This window comes from Salmo salar, chromosome 14, assembly GCF_965601325.2.
Source record: "Salmo salar chromosome 14, fSalSal1, whole genome shotgun sequence".
Lineage (NCBI taxonomy): Eukaryota > Metazoa > Chordata > Actinopteri > Salmoniformes > Salmonidae > Salmo > Salmo salar.
In genome coordinates this window covers 93,830,882-93,844,184 of record NC_138304.1, presented here as the reverse complement: position 1 = coordinate 93,844,184, position 13,303 = coordinate 93,830,882, and the positions used below count along the sequence as shown (strand labels likewise).

General features: G+C 43.3%; 1 protein-coding gene across 1 annotated transcript; it reads right to left on the bottom strand.

The window, feature by feature from the left end:
- Positions 1–2,650: 2,650 nt before the first annotated feature.
- Positions 2,651–13,098, bottom strand: LOC106570535 (uncharacterized). The gene is made up of 4 exons (XM_045693708.2): positions 12,910–13,098; positions 12,690–12,793; positions 11,684–11,759; positions 2,651–4,561 (listed from the first exon to the last, which is right to left on the bottom strand). Exons 2-4 carry the CDS (start codon positions 12,725–12,727, stop codon positions 4,118–4,120), a joined length of 558 nt encoding a protein of 185 aa, XP_045549664.2. The 5' UTR covers positions 12,728–12,793; positions 12,910–13,098; the 3' UTR covers positions 2,651–4,117.
- Positions 13,099–13,303: the final 205 nt, after the last annotated feature.

Sequence of the window (13,303 nt, the reverse complement as noted above, 5' to 3'; positions counted from 1 at the left end):
TGCAGCGCGATCTGCGTCAGAAATAGAAAGGACTATTTTATCCCTTGGCAACGTTGATGCGTGCGAGCAGTGTGGGTGCAATAATTGAATAACAGATTTCTACATTTATTTTGCAACGCTCGTGCACGCGACGCGAGTGGTGTGGTCAGCCTGTTAAGAAAGAAGAGACAGACAATTTACTAGTTACAGCATCAGCGTGCGCACTGGAAAGGCAGCTTGTCAGTTACAGCAGCGCGCCCCAAGAACGGAAACGTTACAGGCTGACCACAACGCTCACGTCGCAAAATAAATGTAGAAATCTGTTATTCAATTACTGCTCGCACGCGCCAACGAGCGTCTGCGTTGCCAAGGGCTATTTTAGACGCAGATCGCACTGCAAGTCCTGCCTCTCCCATCTCCTCATTGGTTTATAGAAGCAGGTACCCACGTGCCATCTCCTCATTGGATGAACCCACGTGAGTGACTGAAAGACGAACGAGGTCGGTGGCGGTAATGCACCTAATTTATGAAATTTGCCAATCGCAATATAAAGTCAATAGAAGAAAAAGCCTGTAAGGAAGAGAGATGACTAGAAACGATTTGGTTAACGTTTTATATGTGGATTAATTGTCAGAGTAGAGGACCTTCTGCATTTCAGGTAAAATAACAACTCAATGTTTATATTTGACAGTAACACGTGTGGGGGGGAATATATATATATTTTGTTTTACTCTGAACGTTATTTTTGCACACATGTAGCCTTGTGCACTTGATCAATGTCTATAGTGGCCACTATAATAGAGCAAAAATAGAATGCCTGTTTTATTCTATTTCTACTTTAAGTTGTTTTGCAATATTTGTGTGTGTTCACAAGTGTTCCATTATAAAGGCTGTCAATGCTAACTGCAATATTAGTGTCGTTTTTTTCTCAAGACTTGTCATTTGCAGTAAAGTCTAGGCAACAAATAACATTGGATTGCTTTCTTTACATTAACCACGTTTATTTTACACACAGAGACTGATCATGTAGATCATATTCTTTGTTGTTAAAAGCTGCATTTCCCCATAGCAGGGATTTGTTTTGCATATTTCAGTGCAACAAAAAGTGCCACCTTTTTGGGCCCTCACTAGTTTGCACCCCTGATCCTGCCCTCTTATAGACCTATTTTCTGAGTGACTTTTTCTGTATCAAAATACTCATTTAATTCAGGGGTATTGTATTTGAGTAAAGAATGTGTATGTACAATTCTGTACAGGATAATTATTTGATAACTGAATCTTATTTCTTGCTGCAGAGGTCTTTGACAACCCACCCACCAGAAGCCCTGTTTATACCTGGTGCTAAAATGCATCCTGATATTGTCCACATTCTGATTCTGCCCACATTTTTAGAAGTTAAGACAAGGCCTACATTGTCAGCTCAAGCGTTGGAGCTGTAAAAATCGGTGAGCAGCAGCTCTTGATCATTGTCATGAAGCCACCCCCCACATGCGTTAGAAATTCAGAATGAGCAAGTGTAGGCTATATAGAAATGACGCTTTAACAAAATAGTGATGATTTTTACCAGCCTAATCGAGGTGTAGATTACATCTCACATTCCAGTGTTCGAAAGGCTGCATGGGATTTCTCTTAATGTGTCTGCTTTAGACATGCCAGGAGCCACTTGTGGATTTGACAGCTCTAACATGTCAAAACAACCGCTAAGCAGATGTCGGCTAAAGCAGATCTGATTGTGATCAGATCTTCCTGACCACCTTCGGAGGTATTCGGGGACGATTTGATTGGTTGAATGAAAGCTCAGTGGGTGGAGATTACAGGTGAGAGTCAAATAAAAGAAACCAGAAGGTGCCAGGTTTTAATCTTGCAGATGGCCTCTCTCAAAGTTATTCATAGCACTGGTTACACCTCGCATTAACATGTTTTTTGTGTGATCCGATTTTGTTTATTTTATTTAACTAGGCAAGTCAGGTAAGAACAAATTCTTATTTAGAATGACGGCCTACTCCGGCCAAACCCGGACGACGCCGGGCCAATTGTGCGCCACCCTATGGGACCCCATTTACGGCCGGATGTGATACAGCCTGGATTCGAACCAGGGACTGTAGTGGCGCCTCTTGCACTGAGATGCAGTGCCTTGCGCCACTCGGGAGCAAATCAAGAATCCAATCACTATCAGGGACAATCAGAATGTGGACAATATCAGGACACATTGTTAGCACCAGGTATAAAGGGGCTAGAGAGATCACACCAGCAATAGTATTTATAGAAAGCGAAAACTATGTAGACCTTAAAACATATCTCCCACACATCCTGGAAAATGTCCCCTTATCCCCTCTCTTCCGTTGACTTGCACACACATCACGACTTCAATCACACACTCATACAGGCCTGAAATCACACACGTCTCACATGCACAAATGAGTTTGCGTACAGGGGCAGAGGGGATCTCCCACGGTGCACTGTAATGGAACCTCTAGGTGGTGCCTGATTGGTCCATAGCATGACGTCTCTCTCTGAGATTGTTGTGAGATTCTCATTTTGCTGTGATGATTAACACATTTTTCTGAGTTTTTGCTCCTCAGAGGTGGGGAGACTGAGTGGATAACACAGACAGCAGTATCATTGGAATACAGGGTGAAATAAAAGAAAATGGAATCCACATATTGTTTTGAGAACTGTTTATTCCTCCTGTTTGTCTGTCAGGAGGTTAAATCCCAAATAGCACCCTATTCCCTACATAGTGTACTGCTTTTTACCAGCCCTGAATGGGAATATGTTTCCATTTGGGATACTACCAAAGACTTGCTAACCACACCACTCACACAACACACTTCCAGAGCAGAAAGGGGACTATGGTGGCGTACAAATATTCCTAAAACGTACTCCGTAAATCCCTTCCGTAAAGTATAATCACTGACCTGACACATGATAGGTGAAAGCTATGCAGTGGAACCAATCATGATATGCAGATTAAGTACTCACTCAGGGCCATAGACCTTGACTATAATGGGTTAAATAGAGTATCTACTCAAATGTACAGTATTCTTTGATACAGTGATCCATAGGTAGGAGAAAAACATTGATGTTACCATGGCAATTAAAGCTCTTACCTCAAAATCCTGACCTACATTATGTGCGCATTCTCATTGGCCATTACATGAACCAATGACACTAGCCAAAAGCAGATGCATAACAACTGTACAAATGCATGTCCATATATTAATGCCTAATAGGCTAGTACATTACAACACTCTGGGGTGAAGTTTCCCATAGGTACAGATCTAGGATCAGCTTCCCTGCCCCAATCCTAACCTTAACCATTGGTGGAGGAAATGTTAAACTGACCCAAAATCAGAGTCTAGGGGCAACTTCACCCTACTCCACATGACAACATCTGAGGCAACAGGTCAAATGTGTGCCTTGAAGGCTGATTGAAGCCATTACATGTTGGAAGCAGTCCATATGAACATACACAGAACCATATGGAAATCTATATATATGACAATACCAGGAATATAAAGGCTTTGAACTAAATCACCATTCTGGTAAGTTCCTTGGTTTCCATTGATGAGCTACTTGTTCTTAGAATATACACATAGTTCTTCATCTTCTGTCATACTGTATATTTATTAATTCCAGTCCTGGGACTAAATAATTTGAAATCTTAAAATTTCTGCAAGCCTGCCTAGAGTGTCATGTGGGCTGGGTTTGGAAATATTCCATTGGTTCCATCCAGGCAAGGCACCATGCAAACTCAAATACTATTTGAACCCAGGTCAGGGCCTGTATTCACAAAGCGTCTCACAGTAGGAGTGCTGATCTAGAATCAGTTACCCCTGCTTATTCATTATGATTTAGGAGATAGAACTGAACCTAGATCATGGGGGCATTCATTACGTCCTTTAACGGAAACCGTTTAAGAACCAAACGGAAGCAAACCGAGGAAGTGGAATGAAATGGGGAGGGACCTACCTGATTTTGTCCAATAGAAACTTGTTTCCGTTGCAAAACGTTTTCCGTTTGGAGCAAACAATTTCTGTTTGCAAAATGTTTAGCAACAGAATCGCCATAATGAATACACCCCAGCACTCCTCCTCTGACACTTTATTGTGCACAGATTCTATCTGTCAGTTCTTAATTAACATACTCCAGAAAACAGCGCTCTTTCACTCAGCTGCTGTGTGATCTTCTCTGACTTCACTTCATCATTCTTCTGATTGACATACACAAATCTAACAGCCTTCTCCTGTCTGGCCAATGGGACTTTGCCATTCTCCCACTCTACTTCCTGGTTGAGGTCTGTGGCCACACCCTCTGTACCCTGGGGGAAGTCTTCTTGAGATTCTGTCTCACACTCTCTCTCCTCCTCTTCTCTCTTGAGTCCTCCTCTCTCTACGGTTCTCCCTTTCTCATTTCTGTTGTTGTCCCAGTTTCTTCTCGCCTCGCTCTCCTCCTCTTCCGTGTTTTTCTTCTGTTCATCCATCCCTCTCTCCATCACTGGGGACATGTTCTTTCTCTCCTCTTTCAGCATTTCTCCGGCAGAGTTTTTCTTCGCCTTGTTCCGACCCCTGAGGTTCAACTTCTGAAAGAGACATTTTAAAGAGATACTTTTTTTCTTTCTTTAAACTCGGTCTTCAGACACCTGACAAAAACACTACAAAATCTATCTCGGTAATGCTTCTCTCTTGGACAGTTAACCGCAAATAATTGATCAAATCTCCTTTGGACTGTAATGTACTAAGAAATGCCTATTATTAGACAATATAACTGTCCCTCTGAGCGTTAACAGTACCAGAGTAGACCTATATCAGCTGGCTTATCTACCGCTATATTTAGAAGTGACACCAACTGTGACACAGCATTCTATAGGTTGTGTGTGAGTGTGTGAGTGAGTGAGAGAAAAAGGGCAACCAGTGAAGAACAAACACCATTGTAAATACAACCTATACTTGTGTTTTTTTATTTTCCCTTTTGTACTTTAACTATTTGCACATCATTACAACACTGTATATAGACATAATGATATTTGAAATGTCTCTATTCCTTTGGAACTTTTGTGAGTGTAATGTTTCCTGTTCATTTTTGATAGTTTATTTCACTTTTGTTTATCTTTTTCACTTGCTTTGCTTTGGCAATGTAAACATATATTTCCCATACCAATAAAGCCCCTTGAATTGAATTAAATTGAGAGGGAGGAGAGAGAGAGAGAGCGAATAAGCAGATGAGCTCCTGCATTTTTCAGCATGTTTTCACAAAAAATATAGATTTAGAGTTAGATAAACTTGGATTTTTCTACAAGGACATACACAGGATACTACCCTCCACAACACAACCATTACTCCAAATCAAAACCCCGAACCTACAACCTGATTTTGGACTAAATTACCGGAAGGATTCCTACTATAAAAGATTCTTATTCGCAAGGACTATACAGCAAATGCTCTGGCAAACCAACGACCTGCAAAAGAAGCACAACAGAAATCAGAGTGAGTAATGTTTAGTAATGTTTAGTCTGAAGCTACTTTTAAAGCCAACAAGAAAAATACAATTACAATAATATATTTGACTTTCTAAGGACTGAATGCTAAATTAAGGCTACCAAGCTTGCTAGGAAAGAACATATCTGACTGCAACTTCAATTAGCACTGAGGTGTGAAGTGAGACGTGTCAAAGCCCTTGAACCTAACAATGTCAGGAGAGTGTCTGCACTCTGGACTGTGGTGAGACAACTTCAACAGGTGAAAGATCAGGAGTGGAAGAAGGAGGCCCAGCAGCAGTCGTACGGTAATTTGGTAAAAAGCCAATTTGCTCAGGACATTGTTTTCACTCACAGCCTCCCCCACCCAAATGCAGAGGCCTTTGAAACCCCCTCCCCCTGTACAGAGGTCATTACAATACAGTACCCCCTGGATGTAAAAAATGAGAAGGCACGGAAAGAGTACAAAAATAAGCTCCTTATTGAAAATCAAGAGACACTTTTTGCTGACTGGTATAAAAATGGGAACATAAGCAACTTAATCTTCCACTAGGACCATCTCCTGGCATGGCGCAGTGCTATATTAACACACTACCTCTCTGTTAAGAGGGGGGGGGGGGGATTAGCGATGGGTGGAAACTCAGGATACTACACAACAAGGACTCTGAGTCACCTAATGTCAACTTGTACAAGTCTGGAACAGTATTGGTACAGGGCAACCCCAAACAGTTTCCTCTGGACTTTCACATAATCAAACAGGGAGCACAGCAGGAGAAGCTCTCTCTTGAGAATGATACCCTCACCCCGAGCGTGTCAGACCAGACCTCTTCATTAAACAACCTCACAGACGAACAACACTACTCCCTCACTGAAATGAAGGATGAATTCACCCAGCTGGAGGTAAGGCATGTGGAGCTGGAACAGCAGGTGAACACACTCCAGTCAGCACAGACCCAGACAACAGTCCAGCACAACACCACCACCTCAACCAGACCCGGAGAGCTGGAGGGGGAGAGAGATATGTCTGCACTCTGGACTGTGGTGAGACAATTTCAACAGGAGAAAAAGCAGGAGTGGAAGAAGGAGGCCCAGCGGCAGGAGAAGATGAGAGCAGAGCAGGAGAAGAACAGCGCACTAGAGGAGAAGGTGGGAAAGATGACATGTGACAGAACAACCCATTAGAGAGCTGGCCACCCCCGCAGAGAAGCCAGAACAGCAGCCCACCTCTGATCCTGACCAAAGACTTGACACCACAGCAGAACAGTCCACCCCAGACCATAGCCTCAAAACCACAGCAGGACAGACAAATGAAGAACCCCAAGCTCAGGGGAACCCACTCCCTCTGAACACCCCTCGTCAGCCACCCTTTTTTAAATTTAACTAGGTTCGGAACAGATGGCCTAGGAACAGTGGGTTAACTGCCTTGTTCAGGGGCAGAATGACAGACCTTCTGTCTGAGGACCAACTAGGGTCACCTAGCCACATAATAATACACACAGGCACAGACCACCTGAGAGCACAGCAGGAAAGGGTGGCCACAGCTCTCAAGGGAGTGATTGAAAAAGCTTCTTCTACTTTCCCCAACACACAAGTGGTTATCTCCACCCTGCTACCATACAGCGGGTAAACGCAAGTATTTCCAGTTACTGTGCCTCAAAACCAAATGCTTACCTGGCCCACCACTCCACCCTGGACTTTATGACCATGTTCACCTATACAAGACAGCAGTGCCCACCTTCGCCAGGACCCTAAAGGACATCGCCATCAACCGCAGCCCCAATACCTCACACAGGAGCAACAGATCAACAGACACCCCGCTCAGACCTGCGAGACACTCTTCCAGACCTGAGGGACCCCCCCAGACCTACACAGAGGATCCACGCCGAGAGGACCCACATTCAGACCACAGCACCACCAGCCACATCCACACCCCCACCAATCAATATCCCCCCAAACCAACCATGCCCACACCCCATATAGGTCAGATCAGACCATTGCCCCTCCAGCCCACCCCATGCCCCCCCACTCCCACAAAGAGGGCCTCAACATGAAAGTCACACATACGCCCAGGCCGTGAGCAGGCAAACAGGCCCAACCCCCATTCTTACACTGGCCCAAGCCAATGGCATGTACCAGATGCTTAGCAGGCTCTGCTCACACTTACTGGTCTGAGGCCAAACCACACATTAGACACTATGAAACACAACGCCTTCACTATCTCAGCTGGTAGTCCTATCCACCAAACTACCAGGAGTAAAACAGGGAAGGGACTCAGGGGGTATGCTAATTTGGTATAGAGCAAACCTAACTCACTCTATTAAATTCATCAAAACAGGAACATTTTACATTTGGTTAGAAATTCAAAAGGAAATAATCTCAGAGAAAAATATCCTACCTATATCCCCCCACTAGAATCCCCATACTTTAATGAAGACAGCTTCTCCATCCTGGAGGGGGAAATCAATCATTTCCAGGCCCTGGGACATGTACTAGTCTGTGGCGACCTAAACGCCAGAACTGGACAAGAACCTGACACTCTCAGCACACAGGGGGACAAACACCTACCTGGAGGTGACAGCATTCCCTCCCCCATATGCCCCCCTAGGCACAACTACGATAACATAACCAACAAAAACGGGTCACAACCTCTTCAGCTCTTTCGCACGCTGGGTATGTACATAGTCAATGGTAGGGTTTGAGGGGACTCCTACAGTTGGTACACCTATAGCTCATCTCTTGACAGTAGTACTGTAGACTACTTTATCACTGACCTCAACCCAGAGTCTCTCAGAGCATTCAGTCAGTCCACTGACAACCCTATCTGATCACTGCAAAATCACACTACTTGAACAGAGCAATACTCAATCATGAGGCATCAAAGCCAAAAGGAACTGAATAATATTAAGAAATGCTACAGATGGAAGGAAAGTAGTGTGGAACCCTACCCCAAAATAATTAAGCAACAACAAATTCACTCCCTTCTAGACAACTTCCTGGACAAAACGTTTCACTGTAATAGTGAAGGTGTAAACTTGGCAGTAGAAAACCTAAACACTATATTTGACTTCTCAGCTTCCCTATCGAATCTAAAAATGTTGAGCAGAAAACCTAAGAAAATGAACAACAACGACAAATGGTTTGATGAAAAATGCAAAAACCTAAGAAAGAAATTGAGGAACCTATCCAACCAAAAACACACAGACCCAGAAAACCTGAGCCTACGCCTTTACTATGGCGATTCACTAAAACAATACAGAAATGCAGTACGGAAAAAGAAGGAACAGCACGTCAGAAATCAGCTCAATGTAATTGAAGAATCCATAGACTCAAAACATTTCTGGGAAAATTGGAAAACACTAAACTAACACCAGTCTCAACATCAACAGTGAAGAGGCGACTCCAGGATGCTGGCCTTCGAGGCAGAGTTCCTCTGTCCAGTCTCAACGTCAACAGTGAAGAGGCGACTCCAGGATGCTGGCCTTCTAGGCAGAGTTCCTCTGTCCAGTCTCAACGTCAACAGTGAAGAGGTGACTCCAGGATGCTGGCCTTCTAGGCAGACTTCCTCTGTCCAGTGTCTGTTCTTTTTCCCATCTTAATCTTTTCTTTTTATTGGCCAGTCTGAGATATGACTTTTTCTTTGCAACTCTGCTTAGAAGGCCAGCATCCCAGAGTGGCCTCTTCACTGTTGACGTTGAGACTGGTGTTTTTGAGGGTACTATTTAATGAAGCTGCCAGTTGAGGACTTGTGAAGCGTCTGTTTCTCAAACTAGACACTCTAATGTACTTGTCCTCTTTGCTCAGTTGTGCACCGGGGCCTCCCACTCCTCTTTCTATTCTGGTTAGAGCCAGTTTGCGCTGTTCTGTGAAGGGAGTAGTACACAGAGTTGTACGAAATCTTCAGTTTCTTGACAATTTCTCGCATGGAATAGACTTCATTTCTCAGAACAAGAATAGACTAACGAGTTTCAGAAGAAAGGTCTTTGTTGCTGGACATTTTGAGCCTGTAATCGAACCCACAAATGCTGATGGTCCAGATACTCAACTAGTCTAAAGAAGGCCAGTTCTATTGCTTCTTTAAAATCAGCACGACAGTTTTCAGCTGTGCTAACATAATTGCAAAAGGGTTTTCTAATGATCAATTAGCCTTTTAAAATGATAAACTTGGATTAGCTAACACAACGTGCCATTGGAACACAGGAGTGATGGTTGCTGATAATGGGCCTCTGTACGCCTATGTAGATATTCCATAAAAAAATCTGCTGTTTCCAGCAACAATAGTCATTTACAACATGAACAATTTCTATACTGTATTTCTGATCAATTTGATGTTATTTTAATGGGCAAAAAATGTGATTTTCTTTCAAAAACAAGGACATTTCTAAGTGACCCCAAACTTTTGAACTGTAGTGTATATCAATGAATTGGCTTGGGCACTAGAACAGTCTGTAGCACCCGGCCTCACCCTGCTAGAATCCGAAGTCAAATGTCTACTGATTATCTGGTGCTTCTGTCCCCAACTAAGGAGGGCCTACAGCAGCACCTAGATCTTCTGCACAGATTCTGTCAGACCTGGGACCGGACAGTAAATCTCAGTAAGGCAAAAATAATAGTGTTCCAAAAAAGGTCCAGTTGCCAGGACCACAAATACAAATTCAATCTATACACCGTTGCCCTAGAGCCCACAAAAAACTTGACATACCTTGGCCTAAACATCAACGCCACAGGTAACTTCCACAAATCTGAACAATCTAAGAGACAAGGCAAGAAGGGCCTTCTATGCCATCAAAAGGAATGTGTAACCTTTATTTAACTAGGCAAGTCAGTTAAGAACAAATTCTTATTTACAATGACGGCCTACCCAGGCCAAACCCGGACGACGCTTGGCCAATTGTGCACCGTCCTACGGGACTCCTAATCACGGCCGGATGTGAGGCAGCCTGGATTCGAACCAGGTACTGCAGTGATGCCTCTTGCACTGAGATGCAGTGTCTTAGACCACTACGCCACTCAGGACAACATTCGACATGCCAATTAGGATCTGGCAAAAAATACTTAAATTAGTTATAGAACCCATTGCCCTTTATGGTTGTGAAGTCTGGAGTCAGCTCACCGAACAAGAATTCACAAAATGGGGGACACACCAAATTGAGACTGCATGTAGAATTCTGCAAAAATATCCTCTGTGTACAACGTAAAACACCAAATAATGCATAGAGAGCAGAATTAGGCCGATACCCATTAATTATCAAAATGCAGAAAAGAGCAGTTAAATTCTATAAGAAGCGATTCACAAACCTTCCATAACAAAGCCATCACCTACACAGAGATGAACCTGGAGAAGAGTCCCCTAAGCAAGCTGGTCCTGGGGCTCTGTTCGCAAACACAAACAGACCCCACAGAGCCCCAGGACAGCAACACAATTAGACCCAACCAAGTCATGAGAAAACAAAAAGATAATTACTTGACGCATTGGAATGAATTAACAAAAAAAAAACAGAGCAAACTAGAATGCTATTTGGCCCTAAACAGAGAGTACACAGTGGCAGAATACCTGACCACTGTGACTAACCCAAAATTAAGGAAATATTTTACCATGTACAGACTCAATGAGCATAGCCTTGCTATTGAGAAAGGCCACCGTAGGCAGACCTGACTCTCAAGAGAAGACAGGCTATGAACATACTGCCCACAAAATGAGAAGGAAACTGAGCTGCACTTCCTAACCTCCTGCCAAATGTATGACCATATTAGAGACATATTTTCCTCAGATTACACAGATACACAAAGAATTCAAAAACAAAACCAATTTTGATAAACTCCCATATCTACTGGGTGAAATACCACAGTGTGCCATCACAGCATCAAGATTTGTGACCTGTTGCCACAAGAAAAGGGCAACCAGTGAAGAACAAACACCATTGTAAATACAACCCATATTTTTGTTTATTTATTTTCCCTTTTGTACTTTAACTATTTGCACATAATATGACATTTGAAATGTCTTTATTCTTTTGGAACTTTTGTGAGCGTAATGTTTACTGTTACATTTTTATTGTTTATTTCACTTTTGTTTATTATCTATTTCACTTCCTTTGCCAATGTAAACATGTTTCCCATGCCAATAAAGCCCTTTGAATTGAATTGAAATTGAATTGAGAGTGAAAGAGAGAGAGAGAGTGAAAGAGAGAGAGAGGGAGAGAGAATTCAGGAAAAAGGATGGTGAGGAACCTTGAAGTCTTTCCTTTTGCGTTGCAGGGTAGGTCTCTGGAGGAAGAGGATCTGCTTAGTGGACAAGCTGCCATCACTGAGGAAAGAACAGTGCTATTAATACCATGTGAATCACATCAGTACTGGCTTCACATCTTGTAAAAACTTTTCGTCTTATTCTGGGTCTTTTACTTTTACCGGGTCTGTAATGTGACAGAAAATGTGAAAGGTAATTGTGTTCCAAATGATGTGCAGTGTTTCAATGTTGAGTATGGTTTAGAGCAGGGAAGGGCAACTTTGATGGGGGTGGGGGACACCAAAAATCGGAACGCAATTGCTCACGTGTCTGCATACCCAAATCCATACCCCCCCCCCCCTTTTAGTGGCCCTCCTCTTTGACAGAAAAGCGAAATGTAGATCATTTCGTGCAATTCTACAAATTTTGCCATGGAGCGGAGAGAAGATTTTGCACTTTTATAACTCATTTTATGCAATTCTACTCACTTGCCATGTGGCGGAAAGGGAAATTAGCTGTTTTACAATTCCACACATTTTCCCATAGGGTGGAGGCAAATGCTTGTAGTTTTTGATATGATATCTGAGTGAGACTGACAGACAAAGTCAATGGAGGCCCCCCGGACAGTAATTCAACCAGGATAACAAGTTTAGATAGATGGCCACTAAACTTACTTAACAATCTAAAAACAATTGCTGACATGGGCTAATTGACTTACTATCAGTGACTGACATAAGAGAAAAACTGCTCATGCACAAACGCATTTCTAACTTGCACCTTGTTTATTCTACTATTCTAACTAGCAAAACTAAGTTGAGACTCCGACTGAGTTCCTAAAATAAAAATAAAATATATATATATTTTTTGGGGGTTGGAAATTGATCGAAGGGCCTTCAAAAAGGGGGCGGACCACCAGTTGCCCATCTCTGGTTTAGAGAAATACTGTAAGTATTAGTCCGTACTAGGCTGGTATAGTGCCTAGTGTTCCTGACTGGTGGGTTGGGACAGTACCTGTTGGTCTTAACGATGGGAGTAGGCAGAACACACATCAGTCTCCAGCCATAGGGAGCCAGAGACTGGAGCAAGGGAATGTAGTCAGTCCTTACCACTACACCCTGGAGAGGACAAAAAGAGTGTTACACACACGTCGACAATGAACGGACACACACACACCCCCACACACACACACACACACACACACACACACACACACACACACACACACACTAACATCGACAATGGTCCACTGCTCCACCACGATGGCGTCGTATGAAGTGGGTGGGGTTTCTTCTGAGGAGCTCTGAAAGATGAACACAATGTCCACAGAGAAGACCCCGCTGTCTGAAAGAGAGAGAGAGAGAGAGAGAGAGAGAGAGAGAGAGAGAGAGAGAGAGAGAGAGAGACAGACAGACAGACAGACAGACAGAGAGAGAGAGAGAGAGACAGAGAGACACACAGAGACACGAGAGAGAGAGAGAAAGAGAGAGAGACACAGAGAGAGAAAGAGACAGAGACACAGAGAGAGAGAGACACAGAGAGAGAGAGACAGAGAGAGAGAGAGAGAGAGAGAGAGACACACACACACATACACACAGAGAGAGAGAGAGACAGAGAGAGATTGAGAC